The sequence below is a fragment of the Protopterus annectens genome, chromosome 5.part1, assembly GCF_019279795.1.
Source record: "Protopterus annectens isolate FY-2018-M chromosome 5.part1, PAN1.0, whole genome shotgun sequence".
Classification (NCBI taxonomy): Eukaryota; Metazoa; Chordata; order Ceratodontiformes; family Protopteridae; genus Protopterus; species Protopterus annectens.
The window spans coordinates 357,848,123-357,868,951 of NC_056736.1; the positions used below are offsets into that span (position 1 = coordinate 357,848,123).

General features: G+C 40.5%; 1 protein-coding gene across 1 annotated transcript in view; it reads left to right on the forward strand.

Annotated features, from left to right (window-relative positions):
- PDE2A (phosphodiesterase 2A) overlaps positions 1 to 20,829 on the forward strand; it is a 1,720,394-nt gene that overhangs the window by 1,575,869 nt on the left and 123,696 nt on the right. Inside the window, exons 25-26 of the mRNA XM_044072778.1 lie at positions 2,972 to 3,019; positions 5,896 to 5,970. Of these exons, the coding sequence (XP_043928713.1) occupies positions 2,972 to 3,019; positions 5,896 to 5,970 (123 nt within the window). The remainder of the gene's footprint in view (positions 1 to 2,971; positions 3,020 to 5,895; positions 5,971 to 20,829) is intronic.

The window sequence follows — 20,829 nt, forward strand, 5'->3', positions numbered from 1 at the left end:
GTGCCAAAGCACTGTCTGGTTTAGTGACATGCTCAATGTCACACAGTAAGCAAATGAAGATGGAAAGATTCAAACCCTGCCCTCTTAGATCAGAACCAGCTTGTTAACAAGTCAGAGCTTTAGTCTATTGCACTAATTGTTAGACTGTTCAAAATAAAGTCACTGTTATTTGTGCAAAAGTAACCATGTTTTCTAGGTGCTATAGATTACTAAGGCACAACAAGCTCGTGTGGCCCACTGCGTTTTCACCAGCTGCCCATTTTGCATGAACAAGAAGGAGTTCATGCCTCTGTAATAATATGCAGACTTTTCCACAGATGGCATGAAGTATCTTCTTCTTCTTCCGGCTGCTCCCGTCAGGGGTCACCACAGCAGATCAACTGTTTCCATTTCTTCCTGTCCTCTGCATCTTGCTCTGTCACACCAACCACCTGCATGTCCTCTCTCACCACATCCATAAACCTTATCTTAGGCCTTCCTCTTCCTGTTACCTGGCAGCTTCATCCTTAGCATCTTTTTCCCAATATACTCTGCATCCCTCCTCAGCACATGTCCAAACCAATGTAATCTTGCCTCTTTGGCTTTGTCTCCAAACCTTCCAACCTGGGCTGACCCTCTAATATACTTATTCCTAATCTTGTCCATCCTCGTCACATCCAGTGCAAATCTTAACATCTTCAACTCTGCCATGTCAAGCTCTGACTCCTGCCTTTTTGTCAATGCCACTATCTCCAACCCATATAACATAGCTGGTCTCACTACCCTCTTGTAGACCTTCCCTTTCACTCTTACTGGTACTCGTCTGTCACAAATCACTCCTGACACTCTTCTCCACCCACTCCATCCTGCCTGTACTCTCTTTTTCACCTCTCTTCCACACTCACCATTACTCTGAACTGTTGATCCCAAGTATTTAAACTCATCCACCTTCACCACCTCTACTCCCTGCATCCTCAACATTCCTCTATCCTCTCGCTCATTCACAGACATATATTCTGTCTTAGCCCTGCTGATCTTCATTCCTCTTCTCTCTAGAGCATATCTCCACCTCTCCAGGGTCTCCTCTACCTGTTCCCTACTCTCACTACAGATCACAATGTCATCTGCAAACATTATAGTCCACGGGGACTCCTGTCTGATTTCGTCTGTCAACCTGTCCATCACCATTACAAATAAGAAAGGGCTCAGAGCTGAATCTTGATGTAATCCCACCTCCACATTAAACGCATCCGTCACTCCCACCGCAGACCTCACCGCTGTCACACTACCCTCGTACATATCCTGTACCACTCTTACATACTTCTCTGACACTCCCGACTTCCTCATACAATACCACAACTCCTCTCTAGGCAACCTGTCATTTTCTTTCTCTAAATCCACAAAGACACAATGCAACTCCTTCTGACCTTCTCTGTACTTCTCCATCAATGCTTTCAAAGCAAACATCACATCTGTAGTGCTCTTTCCTGGCATGAAACCATACTGCTGATCACTAATCATCACTTCCCTTCTTAACCTAGCTTCCACTACTCTTTCCCATAACTTCATGCTGTGACTGATCAATTTAATCCCTCTGTAGTTACTACAGCTCTGCACATCACCCTTATTCTTAAAAATTGGTACCAAAACACTTTTTCTCCATTCCTCAGGCATCCTCTCACTTTCCAAGATTTCATTAAAAATCTAGTTATAAACTCCACTGCCATTTCACCTAAACACCTCCATGCTTCCATAGGTATGTCATCTGGACCAACAGCCTTTCCGTTCTTCATCCTCTTCATAGCTATCCTTACTTCCTCCTTACTAATCCACTGCACTTCATGATTCACTATCCGCACATCATCCAACCTTCTCTCCCTCTCATTCTCTTCATTCATCAGCCCCTCAAAGTACTCTTTCCATCTGCTCAACACACTCTCCTTGCTTGTGAGTATGTTTCCCTCATTATCCTTTATCACCCTTACCTGCTGCACATCTTTGCTAGCTCGGTCCCTCTGTCTAGCCAATCGGTACAGGTTCTTTTCTCCCTCCTTAGTGTCCAACCTTTTATACAACTCATCATACACCTTATCCTTAATCTTTGCCACCTCTCTCTTTGCCATGCACCTCATCTCCTTATACTCTTGTCTACTTTCTTCATCTCTCTGACAATCCCACTTCTTCTTCGCCAACCTCTTTCTCTTTATACTCTCCTGTACTTCTTCATTCCACCACCAGGTCTCCTTGTCCTCCTTCCTCTTTCCAGATGTCACACCAAGCACCTTTCTAGCCATCTCTCTTACTATCTCTGCTGTAGTTTATGAGTTATATACTTCATGCCACAGATGGCATGAAGTATAGAACTCATAAACTACAGCAGAGATGTGAGGAGATAGCTGTCCCCAGGGTGAAAATAGCAGACTGCCTTCCATTCCTTGTTAGTTGAGAAAAATGAAAAATAGAAACTCTTAAATTTAGAATTAAAAGCAATAGTAATAAATAATGCAAACTTTCAGCTGTTAATTCCTCTAACAAGGAGGTGAAGGCAGTCTGCTGTTGTCACGCTGGGGACGGGTATCTCCTGGAATCTCTGCTTTCGTTTATGCACTTGCTATTCCTGTGGCTCACTCTTAGGGTACAAAGGGTTTTTGGATGTGAGGCAGATTTTCCAGAGCCATTAGTGATCTTTGTCATTTGAAGTGTCGAGCTCAGGAGACATAAATAATGAAATCCAATGGGGGAAGGAACAGTAAAGAGTAGAATGTTGGTGGGACTCATGATTTTCGTAACATAGCATAAGATGGTTTCTTTGATTGTGATGTGTGGTATGATATTCCTACTATGAAAGCATATTTAAAAAATATATTTTACTGTATACTGGGACTTGGAAGTTAAATTCTTATAGGCCACAAATGCTCCTGTTTTTGTTTATAACCATTGTGCTAATGAGCTATTAACATCTGGATTCTGTATGTTTTATTTCTTTTTTCAGCAATCAGTATTGGCAGCTTTGTATAGCTCTGAAGGATCTGTCATGGAGGTAATATGAAATCTTCATAACAAAAGTGCTTTTTTGCTTTTGCTTGTTTTTTTACTTTTCTTGGGGTGTTATATAGCTGAATGCAGGATGAATTTTATTTGACTCCATAACGCCTGTGTTTGAACATTTCATTATTTTTACAATACATATTTACATATATTTATGTTTTCTCTGTGAATGTGATTGCACTGCCTTCAGATGAGGTATAGTATTAATTATCAGAAGTAGTGCTTTCTCATAGAATATGAATACAGTTCAGTGGTTCTCAATTCTTCAGGCATTAGCAGTTCCTAGATCTGGCTGTGTGTGTGTGTGTGTGTGTGTGTGTGTGTGTGTGTGTGTGTGTGTGTGTGTGTGTGTGTGTGTGTGTGTGTGTGTTTTTGTGTGCGCGTGTCAGTATGTGTCAGTGTGTGTGTGTGTGTGTGTGTGTGTATGTGTGTGTGTGTGTGTGTGTGTGTGTGTGTGTGTGTGTGTGTGTGTGTGTGTGTGTGTGTGTGTGTGTGTGTGTGTGTGTGTGTGTGGTGCAGCTCCTATTATGAAGACTTGTATTGGTTGGCTACACTTTGAGCTGCATCAAAGCATGTGTATATTCAGTTTTGATGTAATCAATAGAGATATTGTCAACTTTTACAGAAACTACTGTCTTATGTTTATGTTCAGTTGTGCAACCATGGAGTTAGTATATATAAGTAAGGAGGTTGTGGGGGCAAAGCCCTTATATTCATATTGTCAGCAGAGTGAGTTTGCAGCTTGGGCTTTTACATGGCATGGCACTGCAATCTATTGATGTGTTTGTTGTCTGCTGATCATTGCAGCTTTTGGTTAAATAGGGGTGCATTGAAAAGGGTACAGTAGTGCACTAAATATGGCTGCAGAGGTTACTCTGTACTCCATGTCTTCCACTTCACACGGAACACTTGATTTGTTCTATAGATATGCCATGTTTTAATGCAATAAAGACATCTTCAATATAGAGGGACTCTTGTTTGTGTGGGTGTATGAGAGTAATGGGGCATGTTACTAGGGGTGCCATGTGAAATTGAGTCAAGACTGCAAACATCAGTGTGTGACAGCATTTATTTCTGCCGCAGATGAGCTGCTAAGAAACATGTTCATCATAGCCCTGATTCAGCTGTGATGAAAGTTATATGGGGCCTTGAAGACTGTTCATCTGAGTGCAAAGTGTTCAACACGTTTCCCCTGTGAGGTCATGAATGCAGCTTTAATTGTCATATCAGAGAAGAACACTGTAGCTTTGCAATGAATGAAATCCATGTGCTGTGATGAAAAATGGTTAAAAATAAAGGTGCGCAAAGGTAGCTGTGTCATCACTTGCAGATTGACAGTATAAGACCTGATGAGTGTCCGTCGAGAAGTGGTCTATTCATGTATATCAATGCACCTGATGGGAAAACAGGATTGTAGATTCTGGTTGGGAGTACAGCAGAAAAATATCAGGGATTTGTCCATGTGTGTCTTGTGGATTGTGGATGGGTCATACCTGAAGAAAGGTAAGACTCCAACAGCTGCATTCATTTCATGGCTATATTACTGTGGACGATTGCAGTAAAAGTTTGGCATTTATCATGGCACTGGTGCCATCTAAGTCACTGAGGTCATATAATGTGATGTAGCAGAGCATAAATAAGGTATATGATCACTCGGAGTACCATTCCATATTTTATTGTCTGTAACTCTGAGTATGATAAAATGAAGACTTTCCTATTACTGCCATTAAGGGGAGTTCTTTCACCTTGCACAGAATACAGGGCAGAGAGTTCAGTTGCTTAGACTGTGATCTTTAAATGGGGAGATACACCTTTTAATAAAATGTAGATTTCAGGTAGCTTGCAGCTTTGCATTCTATGCCAGCCTTTGATGCTGGGGTAACATTTCAGAAGATGAAACTGTGGTTTCTGTATTTTCCTTCTGTTCTTTGGAAAGAGTGCATAATATTACATCTTGGTCTTTCAATCTGTCTTGGTTGTCTCTGATATTTACAGTGATAGTTTGGCATGTTTCTGATTTACATTTGGAAGGACTGCCTCACAATCAGACTTCACTGGAAGGATGTTATAGACATTTGAGACGTCTTCTTGATCAATGTATTGCTGATTTGACAGATATTGCAGATTGTCTCATGAAGCAGCAAGCACGTTTGCATGAGATAAGGGCTCATCTGTTATCCGGAGCTGTGTTTTGAAAGTACAGAGGCAAACTTCTGCTAAGAAATGCAGCCTTAGGCATATAGTGAATAATAAATGTTCAAATATTGTGCTGCATTTATTGTACTTGATTGCCTTTACGCAACATATTTGATTCCTTTTTGCCATCTTCATATTGGAGTTGGGGTTCATGTTGGTATTGCTGGTAGGATAACTAAAGCACTTTATTGTTTGTTTTGATGATTCAGTCTTGATGGCTGCTTTTTCAGTGTTTGGTGAAGTTATTTTAGTTGGTGATTGATGAATGAGTTTTGCGATATTTATTTGCTTACATACTGGAAGCGTACTGTGAAACTTTAATAAAGAATTGCATTACTTTTTCTTGCTTCAGATCCTTGTTATATTCACAGAGAGTCTGCTGAAAGAAAGAATCTGGTTAAGTAATGAAATAAATAAATACATGAAAATGTTATACATCTCTACAGAACTGTGTCAGTGTGCAGGATTTTCCAGCTTATCTTGCAAGACAAAATCATAGTTTGTTTTTTTTCTTTTTCTCTAAAAGCATAATTTATCAGACCACTCTTTAAATATGAAAATGCTTGCACATTGAAGGCCAGTTTTATTATGCAAAGATGATTGCTGTATTTCTTTTATCAAATATGCTTTAAATTATCCAATCTCATATTCTCTGTTTTCTTTTCACAACAGAGGCATCACTTTGCTCAGGCAATTGCCATCTTGAATACCGACGGATGCAATATCTTTGATCAGTTCTCAAGGAAGGTGAGTGACAAGTGTATAAAAAGAAAAAAGCTACAATTTTACGGCATTACTAATTGTGCCCTTTTGTATTATAACATTTAAAGATCCTCTGTTCCCAGCTAATGCAGCATAGCAGATGAAAAGCAGGCTGAAGACATCAACAGAATTTTTTAGCTTTGTACATTTTTCCCGATACCTAATTTAAGCTCTAGATAGAACGATTGTGACATTAACATATTTGCTTTGATTTGTCCTAGCTCATTTGATTTGTAGGGAACATTTGAATTTATGTTTAATTTAAAAGCTTTCCTTAGAATTAGTAAGCATAATAATGAATTCCATGAATAAGGCCTAATGCAAAATGCTAGATGTCAGAATTAATCACTAGGTAGTAGACAACTAAAAATAAAGTACCACAGTAAATCAAAGCAACTAGCTATCTTTCCTAAATGTTATTAGTGGTTTACTGTCACTTAATAGAACTGCAGTTGATTGAAAGTTTATGGCTGAAACAATTTGACTGACAAGCAGTTGCCTGAAAATCCAGTTGACTGAAACCCATTTTTCTGAATCACAGATGACAGAAAGGTGTAGAAGTATAAGTAGTTTGTGATGGTACCAGTTCTCAGGATATCATTTATTTATTTGACATTTGTTTACTGGGAAAGTCCGACTTGGAACAAAGCCAATTTTCAGCAGAAGCCTGAGGAGAAACACTCCAGACATATGTCTTTGTAAAGTGGGAGGAAATCAGAGTATCCAGAGAAAACCCACATGAACACAGAGACATGCATACTCCACAGAGAAGGCACTCCATCCAAGAACTGAACCAGAGAACCTCTTGCTGTGAGGCACCACTGCACTGTCCAAATAATTTATTAGGGAAGTAAGTCTAAAAGATTATGGTGCAGAAGCTATAATAGTGTGAGTGTCACAGCGAAATGCACCATTTTGTATTCAGTAAGAGTCACTACATGCGGTGTAGAGCCACTCAAACACAGTAAACATTATGGCATGCCAATAACTGTATAAACAACTGAATTGTATGTTAATCAACCAATCCAAGATGGAGGAGCTATTCAACAAGCTATAAAGCAACTGTGTAGACTCAGTGCTGGTTTTCCCTGTGAATTCCAAAACCCATTGGAATACAACCATGGAAACTAGGCTAAACAGAAAGAATGTTAGGGGCTGCTGTTGCACTTTTTCGTGTGTATATGCAGCAGGCCCATGTCTCTGCTGCTGCTACTGCTAATATACCATTGCCAAGAAGGAGAATGTTTTTTAGACCCCATTTAAATTTTCATAATCTGCATGAGGTGGAAATTATAGAGTGCTACAGGGTGGATAGAGACACACTACAGGAGCTCTGCAACCTCTGTCATCCTCAACTGATAGCAAGGGCAAACCAAGGGGAACCAATTTTTATGGAGACTAAGGTATGTGTAGCACTTAGAATTTTAGCTACAGGAACCTTCTGGAGAACAACAGGGGACATGCTGGGGTTGTCACAAGCATCAGCATCCAGGATCCTCCATTAATTCCTGAATGCTATGCTGGAACATGCCAGTGATATATACATTTTTCCGCTGAGGACAGAGACAGAACTATGTAGGAGTTTGACCCTATAAAACACTACCCTGAAGTCTTGGGTGCCATAGACTGTACACATATAGAACTCAAAGTATCACCTGGGAAACAGGAAAGGGTGTACATAAATAGAAAGGGCTACCACTATATTAACTGCCAGGTTGTGTGTAGTGCTAAGGGAATCATCCTGAATGTGTGTTCTGGCAACCAAAGCAGTTACCACAACTCACATATCTGACACCACTCTCAAATGTATGACATGTTTACTGGGGGGGAGATCCCACAGGGTCACTTACTGGGAGATGCAGTTTATGCACTAGAACCATGGCTGATGATGCCTATCAGAAATGCACACACACCATCTAAAGAATGCTATAATGAGGCACACACTCAAACAAGAAATATTATATAGGATGTGTTTGGGCTGCTAAAGTCATGGTTCCAGTGCCTAGCTACATCTGGAACTCTGCAGTACAATCCCATACATGTGCTGAAATATTCACTGTCTGTGCCATGCTTCACAACATCACCCTAAGAAAACAGCTTCAGTAGGAATAGCAAGGGGAAGGGCCACACATCCTACTACCACTAACAAGGTCACCATAGCCACACACAGGTGAGGAGTCAGAGGGGGAACCAGCAGCCACTGTGGTGTAGGAAGACATAGATGTGACAATATGGTCTTGCACTGCCCAACAGGCAACCCTAAAGGACACACACTCATCACCTAAGGTGCTAAAACCTTCATCCTATGCACATACATACAGTGACATTGATGTCAGGTAATACTCACAACCTTTTGTTACCGATGTAATGTCTGTGTGCTGTTACCATCAGACAGAGTCAGCCCTGAACTAAAATTTTGCAACTGCTGTATTTCCAAGGTACTGTAAGTGTTGAACCTGGAATAGAAAAATAAATGTCTAAGAATCCAAACAAATGGCACATCCTTGCACACTGTTACTTGGTAAAGTAAGTAAGGTGTGTGATTTTTATAGCAATTACATCAAGATGTGACAGTAGTGACTTATGTGAATACATGTGTCCTCTATCAACTACTAGGCCTTATATCTAAGAAGTACAGATTTTCATTGATTTTCACAGTTTGGCCTTATATGTTTGTAATGGTAAATCATTAAAGAGTAAAATTAGAAAATAATGACACAATTTCAATTTCAGACTTCATATCCATCAGAACAAACATAAAAATAGTAATGCAAAACCTGTTATTCCATTAACTGTTTAAGTTTGTAAGACCACAATGTTTAAAAACTCTCAGCATTGCTGGTCCTTTGTCACACTTTTATTTAAGGTTTGGTCCAGCTTTGTTGGTGTAAGAGTTTGGGAGGGATGTATACATTACAAAAGCCTGTGAGAAAACATTACAGTTTGCAAAACAGCATCACAAAAACAGTTATACTAAGCACTAATTCAGCTATGCACCCTGGGTATCTGACAAAAGACATATTTCCCTGAAGCCAACAGATAATAAACAAGGATATGGCTCATTTATCATCAAATGGATGCAAATGTACAGGGTGTTGTGTATGGGGGGGGCAGGAGGCCTAGGCTTACAAAAAAGGTAGTGAGTGCATGTGAGTAAGAAAGAAAAACTGGCAGACATTTGGATAAATTATCAACTGGCCAGTGAAACAGAATGAGCTTTAAGCCTCACAAATGACCCATGTAACTGTTATATGTGTGTATCTGTATAGGCATTCCAGGTCAAACTGGTGTGTGAGTGCCTGTAAGAACATAGCCAGGCTCTACATCCTGGTATGTCAGACAAGTGTGAGCCGTGCTTGGTAGAGGTGACAGTTCATTGTCTTCATCCCCAACCCTAAGAAGTAGCTCTGCCAGGAGTTGCACTGGCACATCCATGCCCATGGCCAGATGCACTGCTGCTGTTTGAATGTAACTGATGTATGCTGGATGAGCTCTCCTCACAAGTACGCTCAGGACCATGACCCCGTGACCTGGCATGTCTAGGTGTGGACACCTCAATCATTGACAGAGCAGTGGAAGTAGTGCTACTACAGGAGGGTGATCAGGCAAGGCCACATCGGCTAACATCAGATGATGTGGCTGACCTACACCCACGTGGATGCCATCCACCTCCCAGCAGATGTTCCATCACCAACACCACCCATTCCAAAGTGTTATTCATCCAATCCATTGAGTCAGCAACACAGTGAAGGTAGTCACACTTGTCAGCCTGTGCCACATCTATAACCCTAAGCATTTCCTTGGAGGCTCTATTGGAATATGTCTGCACCTCCATGATGGCCCTAAACATATGTCAAGTGGAATAGAAAGACACACCAGGAACAGATGGAAGATAGACAGCTGGCCTCTTCTGAGCACTCCTAACAACTCTTCTGCATGACACCTTGCCCACACTTTGGCTATAGCCAGAGTCAACAGACAGAGAAGCTGCAGTAACTACACTACCCTGATCAAGTGTTCTCACGCTCCAGTGGTCCAATATCTGAGGTATTACTGGAATGGGTTTGCATAAGCCTTCTGTCTGTGTATGATGTAGTTACAGGGGATGGCTGAATGTCAACCTCATTGTCAGATTCAGCCTCTGCACCACACCCCCCGACTTTGCATGTGTTTGGCCACCATCATCAGAGTCTGCCAGTACTCTGACATCAGGTGGTAACAGTCCTGCACTTCCACTGCCAGGATCACCTGTGATAATAAGCAACAAACACAAGAAAGAAATTAATAGCTACACTACTACAGTTTAATATATGCTAACAAAGTAACACTGGTACCAGTATCACAGACGATACAGCAATACACACACAGTCCTGACATCCACCTCACACATATGGTCAAATGTTCATCAGTAGTGAAATGAAAATGTTTGACCTACCATGTGCAGATGGCTCCACACTTGCTAGGGAGGATGGTCCTGGAAGAAGTTAAGCAAAATGTGAGGACATCCTCATCACAATAACAATAACACAAGAGGAAAAATATTGGCCTTTATATGTCCAAAAACATTTGACACGTCCACCCCAAGCCCATTTATAATGAACCAGAATATGTTGTTAACTGTATCAATCTATAAATAGTTACCCTCCCAAAAAATGTACTAAATCAACTTAACCATTGCTTTCAATATTTTACTATATAAGAAGTATTTAAAAATTGACATATGTAAGTCTACCTGGAATACTCCTCCTGGGACATACTTGCCTTCACTGAAACAGCAGCACCAACATGAATCCCATGCTATTGTGCACTTTCCACTGAGCTGTCTGGATCCCTGACAGTGGACAAGAACTGTGCATTTGGTGTCAGTGGTGGCTCTGTAGCAGACACCCCCTTGTAGGAAGATGTCCACTGGCCACTGCAACTGCTCTCCTCCGGGCTGATGAAATCATGTCAGTGGCCCTATGACACACCTGATTATATGTCCTACTGCATCCCCCAACAGCACTGATGTCGTTCACTATCTGTTCCACATTTTCATTCTCCCAAACATATTCCCATGTCCTGTCTCAATCAGAAAAGCATGAATGATCGCATCATTCTCTGAGTCACTGAAGGCGTGTTTGTGGGGATCGGGACACTTGGGTGCCTAGGTGACATAAAACACAAAAGAAGGATACCATACATAAATATCACATAAATAGAAGTCCTGCTTAGATATAACACATATTATTACTTTTTCAATATTAATCACTGGAGAAACAAAAAACTTCAGTTATTCAAATATAAAAAAGGGTTATGTGGGTGTAACATATCAGTCACAGACAAACAAAGGTTGGATACAAAACGAGGACTAACAATAGCAAAACAAACCTCTGTAAAAACTTTTTGATTGTGCCAACACAGAAATGGCACTTTGCTCCCCACCCCCAAAACAACAGGCAAATGACATGTTTGTACCAAACAAGGAATAAAACATCAGTGAATTGTTATAAGTACTTTCAAACAAACAGTCCCAAAAACAAGTACATATATACCAAGGAACAGTCATTTTTATGCAATTGCTAGTCACCTCTACTTGTGCCCAGCAGTCCCTTAGAGGTGTCTATGGGCCATCTTAGAAGGTTAACATCCCTGTGTTAATGATAATATAGGACATTTACATTTCACTGAAATAACATAGAAGAGTGTAAAGAGAAACAGCTGTAACAGTAACACTTGTGATGAAAGTTAATAAGGCTGTGCATCTGAGAAAGTAAAATGCCCTGACAAAAATATCTTTGCCATCAGTAAACTTCTAAGAAGTGCATACAGATAAAAGTTGCATTTGGTAATATATATTTCCTACTGATGTGAGCAAATCCAGTACGTAACTGAGAAATGCAACCATACTTTATCACGATCAGTAGTTTTCTGTGCACATAAATCCAAAATAATAGCAATCTTCTTCTGTGTTATCCACATATACAACTCTCCTCACCTGCAGGGTCCCTAGCTACATGGTTTCCTTTTTATAGTATAGATTCAGGGCTGTGAGCACAGTGAAGATGCAAATGAGGTATGAACTCACTTGAATTGCTGAATCCCAAATTCTTGGCTCCATGCAGCACATGTAAGCATAGTGCATGCACTCCCTCAGTGTTTGTTGCTAATGGATTACAACTGTTAATGATTACTGCTTGGGAGAAGGAAAACACAACAGCATTTCAGACTCCCTTCCCTCCAGTGGGTGTGTCAGGCAGGTTTCACTTAGGTTCATAGGTTCATAGATTAGTACTAGGCTAACTGCCCTTGCGAGCCATTTTAAGCCTAGCCAATTATCCCTTGTGAGACTCCAACCCTGCACCTTGTGTTTGTAAGGCAAACACCTTAACCATTAGGCCACCCTCCCAACCCTTAAACACAAAGTGTAGAAGTAATTTATCAAGCATTTAAATGTAAGTAAGCAGCATACATTTCTAAGTTTCTCTTCAATAATATCCAAACTCCCCTGCATTTATTGAAAACTGTATATTATTGCCATATAATATTTTCATACATTTTAAGGACAATGATACAAAATACCTGACAGACTGCATGTCTTAGATTACTGCTCAGATTAGAGACGAATGAACCCCATACAAAAATAAGACAGAGCTGCATTGCTGCAAAGAGTAGTCATAAATGATTGTGTGATTACTCATTACACTACATCTCAAACGAACACATGTACAAATGACTCAGATGTGAACAAGTGCCATATTTCTTGTTAATACTGTGGATGATTTGGACTTGCTTATGTGCACAATGAAATTCATTCCTGCTGCAAATCTGTGAAGAAAGGAGGTACTGCCAGCACAGCTAGCTGGAATTTTGTAAATAATTATATGTCATTTGTGAATATCAACATGATTTATATAAGATGCTTGTGTTACAAATGTATTAGAACTCTACGTCATTGGATGGCGCAGTGGTAGCATTGTCACCTCACAGCAAGAGGTTCTCTGGTTCGATTCTCGGCTGGAGTTCCTTCTGTGTGGAGTCTGCATGTCCTTCCTACATTCATTTGGGTTTTCTCCGGGTGCTCTGGTTTCTTCCCACATTACAAAGACATGCGCCTGGAGCATTTCTTCCTGGGCCTACACTGAAAATTGGCTTTGTTCCAAGTCGGACTTTCCAGATTAACAAATGTTAAATAAATAAATGTGCATATCAAACTTATGTGTACAGACGTTTGTGTTGAAAAGGTATCTGTAAAGTGCTTGTGTCTGAAATGCATCCACAGTGTGCTCTGCTGGAGAGAACAGAAATGTACATGCACTATTGTAACTGTGTATTTTATTTATTTATTTGCAGTTTGTTAACCGGGGAAGTCCACTGGCCCATATTGAGCCCATTTTCATTGCAGATCCAGGGAGAAAAGCTTCACAGTAATAGAAAAGATTACACATTACAAAAACAGTAGAATTATTAAGAAGAGTTATACAATTAAAATAATGAGTCATTAACACACTGAACATGTACACAAATGAATATCAAACATAGACATTTTACAGATCAAGTTTTATTTAAAACTTAGCTATTAGTAAACACTGTCATTCTTTTAATTAGCAAAAGTTTTTTTTTTTTTTTTTATAGGAGGAGTAAAGGCAAATATAATGAGTGACTAGGCAATATATTGAGACAAGGCAGACATATTGAGTAATGAGGCAAGTATAGTAAGACATTAAGAAGTTTTATGGGGGGATGTTTGCAGAGGATTGGGAGCAAGAGCATTTCTAGGTAGTAGAGAGTTAAGAGTGTAGAGATGATTTAAAATTGACAGGCTTGTGGATAGTTCTGAGGGATAATGGGAGAGCATTCCACTTTTGGTTAGGGAGAAAGAGAAGATAAGTTGCTCGGGAGGATGTTTAAGCTTGTGTACCAGGAGTAAATTCTTGTTTTCAGATCTAAGGGACCTATTGGGAATGTAGGAGGTGAAGATGAAATTAAGGGATGGGCAGTCAGAGGGTTTAATGATGAGTTTGTGAGAGGTAGTAAGCTGTAAGTAGTCGAGGTAGCTTGGTAGTTCCAGACAATTTAGTGAGTGAAGTGCATTTCAGTGGTGGGAGGAGTATTTGGAATTTGTTGAGAATTTGGATATCTTGTTGTAGCAGGCTTCCAGTTTGGCTTTTAAGGAGGCTTGGAGGTTGATAAGTAGAGGTGAACCATACATAAGAGAGGGGAGAAGGTAGGTGGATCCAAGTGTTTTCCTAGATGAGGGGGTTAGGTATTGATTGTGTCTGTAAAGTAAGCCGAGTTTTTGATGGGTCCTTTTGATATTTTATTGTACGTGGATATCGAATTTTAGTTGTTCATCTATGAATACTGTGAGGAGTTTGGTGTGTGGGATGGTTTCAATTAAAGATTGGTTTTGGCTATAAATTTTGAACGTTTCTTTGTGTGATATGGTAGATTTTGATGGGGTGAAAATCATGATTTTAATTTTGTTTGGATTTAAAGCTAAGTGGCTGCTGAACATCCAGGCTTCAGTGGTGGAGAAAGCGGTTTGTGTTTTGAGTAATAAATCAGAAATTGAGTCAGATGAGTAGATTACTGTTGAATTGTCAGTGTACTGAATTACATCGACATTGGAAATAGAGGTGTGGAAGTTACTGATAAAAATGTTGAAAAATAGGAGGCCAAGAATTGAGCCTTGTGGAACTCCAGTGGGGGCATTGAGGTAGGGTGAGGAGTTTTGCCATTTGATGGCTTGTTGCCTGTCTGAAAGCTGGCTAGAGAACTAGTTTAATGTGGTTAATGTGGGAGAGAGATAGACGTGAGAGAGCTGTGATAGTAGCAGAGGGTGGAAGATGGTATCAAAGGATTTTGAGAGGTCTAAGAGTATGGTTGCAACAGTTTTTCCTGAGTCACGAACCTTGTTAACTATGTCAAGGAATGATATAAGGGCAGTAGTGGTGCTGTGACCTGGTTGAAAGCCATGTTGAGATGGAGATAACAGGTGGTTTGGGGTAAAGTGGGGCACGATTTGAGTGTAGATATATTTTTCTAGTATCTTGGAGACTGGGGAGAGGATAGCAATAGGGCGGAAGTTGGATATATCATGGTTTTTGTCTCCTTTGTGGAGAGAGAGAATATAAGCCTTTTTCCACAATCTGGGCACATAAGATTCCAGAATAGATCTATTAATCATGATACTGATGGGGTAAGCAATGGCTTTAGTGGAGACCTTTAGGAAAGTGGGGTAGATTATCAGGAGCGTTAGGGCAGGGTTTGAGCTTTAGGAGTAATCTTTTTATAGTTGAGGTGGAGAAGGATTGAAGTGTAACGTTGGGGGGAGGGAAGGAGTGAGAGTTACTGGAGGGAGTGGAGTGTTGGCAAGTTTGGGAGGGGGAGGGTGAATTGTTAATAGCACAACAGGTAGTATAATTGCGTTTGATGCAGAAGGCTGTGGGTTCTACTCCCACAGTAGATAGATGCATTGCTGATACTGTACTTTGTTGCAAAGGGGGTGGATGCTGCACTCCTTTTTGGCAAATATACCTAGTAACTATGAACCTGTTATCAGTTTGCCATCCATTCCCTATTGCAATATTGCTAGTTTATCATTTTTTTTAGTGTAAGACAGGCAATTTATTCCTCAAGGGTAACAGGCACTTTATTTGTAGATGAAACAATGAAATACAAAGTTGTTTGCTAGCAGCAACCTCTTCATTAGTTACAGATATCTTTAATATGGAATTATTTAGATGACTTTTACTTCTTCAGAGATTGTGCATATGTACTGATACTGGTGGACTGTAGAAGTGTGAGTAGACTTTTTTGATGGAAATGTTTTGAATTGGGCAGTTTTGTCATTACTGGTGCATACATTTTGTTTCATTGTTTACTGGAAAAAATTAAAAACAAATTTAAAACACCCTCTAAAACTGTACTATATTGTACAAGGAATATAATTTAATACAATCAGGAAGGTGTATGAAAGAGCATGTGTATGTTCTGTGTGCAAGGGGCCTGTGATTTGAAAACAGCCCAAACCCAAAGTTAATCTGCCACTGGCAAAATGTATTTTCTTTGAATGTGGGTTTCAATGCTGTTTCAGTGAATGTGAGTTTTCAAGGGCAGAGAAGTTTTAATGCTGTCTGTTTTCATTGTGAGACTGCATTGCTTTGTTTAGCAGATATGATATCTATTAGTGTTTGCGCTGTAAAATGCAAAATAAAACTTTCAAATGAAGCCCAAATCATCGCAGAAGTAAAGCAGCATGCACATTAGTGTTTATGGCTTTTGTTTTTCGGCTTTTCCCGGTTAGTGTTTATGGTAAATGGGGTGAAATAGCCTGGTAATGGTTCATTGGAATGGCTGTAGGGGGGAAAGCTCCATTTGACCATGATTTTGTGAGGGGGGAAGGGCAGCAAACTCAGACAGCCCCGGCTGAACTATACCTCTTAACTGTCCAGATTTTTGCAGAATGAAGAGATTTTTGCTTCTTATTTTTGGTTTGTTCCTCATAAAATTTGTGATTTTCTGTCAAATCATTTAGGAATGAAGTCATTAAATAATGACAGACACTGAGTTTCAGACTTCATAACCTTCAGAAAAATGCATGCTAAAGCAAGACCTGTTATTCTATCAACTGTTTCAGTTTATACAAGAGCAATTTTTAGTACTGTTTGTATGTTCCCTCCATATATTTGGCCTTGTCCAGATTTCCTGCATTAACAGATTGAGAGGTACATGCAAATAAATCGCTTTATAAAATTAGGCATATCCAAACCTCTCAACTGTCCCCAATTTTGGTTCAAAATGTTGCTCTTCCCCTAATAATCCCTCTGCAAAATGGCAATTTTGGAAGAAAACATGGAGGGTTTACAATTAATAAATAACTGTAATAATCAGTTATAGATTGCTTTTATTTCAGAAATGCATGTAGATTCTTTTATTTTATCAGCTGCTCAAGTTAGCAGTACTAATATTAAAAAGTGTCCCTTCTTTGACAGGTTCCCAGCTGTACTGTGTGGCTATTTTATATTTTTGAATCACATTTTTGGTCCATTTTTCATAAAATTGTGTTTTTTTTGGCAAATTAGTGGCAAATCGCAGTCAGCCAGAGACATTTCAAATTGTGACATACTTGTTGCACCCCACTCCCTCATGTAGTGACTCTGGATGTGTCCAAGCAAGGCATGGAGCAGTTATGCAGTGTAAATGTGTAGACTATCCCCCCCATCCAAGGTAGACACAAGTACTACATTGGCTTTTCATCTGTCCTTGATTTTGCAGAATGTTCTGGTTTCTGTCATATTTTTATACTGTTGATTTATGCTTATTATTATTCAAAAAGTGCCTGTTGCTCTGTGTTTAAGTAGCAATGCTTTAACGACCATCTGGTAAGCTTGTCTGAGATTGTAAGATGCAAGTAAGTTTTAATAAGCATACTGTTAACGAATTGCCAACATTGAAAGCCTTTCTGTTGTTGCCATGCAGAGAATACTTACATAACTAGATAACATATAAGCCTTGGGTATTGAAATGCATATGACAGTATTTGTAATAAAGGACAGGATTACATTATTTTAAGAGCTCATTACAGGCTTTGACTGCAAACTAAACAGAATGCCAGTCTATCATGTGTGGTCCATATCCTATGCAGTAATCCTTTAAGCAATGTATGTTGAGCTTGTTTCCTGTTTGCTTTTCATTTTTTACTTTGATCATGTTTTCCCCATGAACAAGCAGATAGCTGTTGTCAGGCAGGAGGTCTTTTTTGGATAAGAAACATTTTTACAAGTGGGGGTATCACAGAGATTGCTGCTTTCAGCATGTTACTTGGTACGTTAATAAAGCTGAATATAAATTATAATTAGAACTGGAGTGCAAGGAGAAGTGGTTTGAGTTGAGTGCTGCTTGTTTTTCTTATACTTGATTTTGACTGGCATTCCAGTAATGTATTTAAAAAGTAATTTATTTTTTCATGCCTCACAACCTTTTTGTTTAAATCTAGATATTACGTAAGCTGCCATTCAGCCAATGGATTGAAATATTTTTTTTCTTCTACACTTTCCTTTTTTCTTGATTGGACTCTCATAATGATGGTTTGGCACCCAGGGCAGCGTATTTAACTAAAGTTACAGTTTTTGTGGTTTTGAGCATAGCTCCTCCCCTTTCTAGTCGGCCACACCCATTCACCCCACCCATTCAGCTGTCTCCTGCAAGCCCCCCTTTGATTTGGTCACCAGCCGCCACTGCTCACACACACATTCATTTATAAGCCTGGACCTTGTCAGGGCACACACATACATGGTAAACCCTTCAGTCTGTCATGTGTGTTCATATATAATCAGTATATCTGAGAAGCACTTCTTCTGTGGCAAGGATGAAAAATCACCACTGTGGAAGAAAATGTTTTGTCTCTCATGCATAGGTTTGAAACCCATATTGTAAAAATTAATTTTATCAGTGAGTAAAGCCACACAAAAAAATGTGTTGTCATAAAATGTATGCCCCCAGTACAAAGGAATTCCCAATACTATTCTAGCATGCCCAAAGGTCAGTTGTCGATCTCCTCTCTGGTCCTGCTGGTGAATCTGGGAATCTTGAGGCAATGTTACAACTGCCTCATGTACACAGACAACCCTCTCCTCCTCCTCCCAACAAATTCCAACACATGTGAGAGATGCAACCATATAGCCAAACTGGAGGCTAAGCTCTCTCAACTCAGTATTGGCGTAACCAGTCAGGAGGAGAAGGAAACCACACTCACTACAATTCCAGTCTCACATAGACCTACCACGACAGCAAACCAAACACATAAACACACAAAAACATACCCAGAGGCTCTAAATAAAAATCTGCCTAAGCAGCAGAGACCTTCAAAGCAGACACCCAAGCAACCGCTACCCCAAAACAAAACACGTGCAACACATAGCTCACAAAGCCAGTGTGCCGAACAGTCACAGCCCTTAAGGCTAAACAACACACCTGATACACTTGTAATAGGTGACTCTATCGTTAGGCACACTGACGTCCCGCTCACCAGGCTGAACAAGGAGAAGGTCATGGTGAGCTGCCTGTCGGGCGCTAGGATCCGCCACATAACACAAGCACTAAGGTCACTCCAAGGCAAGTACAAATATGACTCAGTCATTGTCCATGCTGGTGTGAATGACCTGAGATGTACCTTCCTGGACACATGAAAAGAGACATAGAGGAGCTCTCTGAGCATGTAGCCCAGGCCAGTATGACCCTGACCTTGAGTAGCATCTTACCCTCACCAAGAATGATGCCACAATATGAAGACAAGATGATCAATTTCAACAATTGGCTTAAGTATTGGTGTCATTCAAAGGGGATCCAATGCCTGTCAGCCTGGGATGACATGCTTGACAAGCCACGATGCTTCGCTAGGGATGGCTTTCACCTGTCACCCCTGGGCTTTCAGATATAGGCAAAGGCTCTTGCTACCCCCATAGTGCCTTTTTTAGGCAAGGCTCAAAAGACAAACCCAACTCCATAGGTATCACAAGGGATAAGAAACTAAGAGTAATGCTACTCAACGCCAGAAGTCTAAACCTCATGATGCACACACTAGAAACTCTCCTTAGCATGGAGAACATCGATATCTGTGCAGTAACAGAAACCTGGTTCAAGGCTTCCGAGAGCACACCAGCACTACCAGGTTATGCCTCATACCATGCTTTTTGGCCCCAAAACTTGGACCAAACCACAAAAGGAGGGGGAGTATCAATATTCGTCAAAGATACCCACACCTCCAGGTTGGTGGCACAACATGAAGCATCAGAGACTATCCATGTGCAGCTAACAGTGGATAAAACTGCCTTCCAGTTAATAGACTGCTACAGACCACCCTCCCAAACCCAGGAACCCCACTCAGCCTTCCTGAGAACACTGGAAAATATGAAGGTCTCTCCAAACACCATTATATTGGGCGACTTCAACTACCCAAACATAGACTGGGAGCATTACTCTAGCTCCAACTCCCTAGCCCAAAGTTTCCTAGAATTTATAAACTCAAATGCTATGGAACAACTTGTTACCACTCCCACAAGGGGGGAAAACATACTGGACCTGATCATCACCAACATGGGGACTCTATGCTCCAGACCAGAAGTGTATCGCTCACTGGTAAGATCAGACCATAAACTAATCTCACTGGATATTCACATCCCGACCCCACCCCCTGCCCAGAAAACCACAGTGAAAAACTTCTCTAAAGCAAATTTCACACTCCTCAAAACCGAGGTGGAATCCTTCAAAGCCCCCAGGCCTGTGGAAAATACTGCCCAGACCACAGAATCCTTTATAAACACATTCTATGGACACCTTCAGGAATGCATGGATCATGCAATCCCAAATAAAACCAAGACCCAATCCTCCAAAGGCAGACGTCCTGTCTGGTGGATCCCAGCCATAAACAAACTATACAATAGAAGGAGGAAGCTACTACATGATAGAGCAAAATCCCAAAAAGGGAAGGCATCTCTGATCAGTATTAGCAAAAAACTACGGGCACTCATAAAATCGTCTAAGGCCAGCTTCAAGAGAAAAATTGCACAGGACACTAAGGATAATCACAAGGCTTTCTTTAGTTATGTTAGGAACCTGGGTGGGAATTCCCAGATATGCTCAGAATTAGTCCAAAATGACAAAAAATACACCGAACCCACAGACATTGCCAACATCCTAGCTGACAGGTTCAGTGCAAACTTCTACCCCACAACCTCCTCACCAAAAGGGCAAATATCTATCCCAGCAGAGTGCTGCCCCCCTGACATCTCAGATGCTCAGGTAAGAGCCGCCCTCTCCAAAGCAAAAAACACAGCATCAGTGGGACCAGATGGTGTCCTG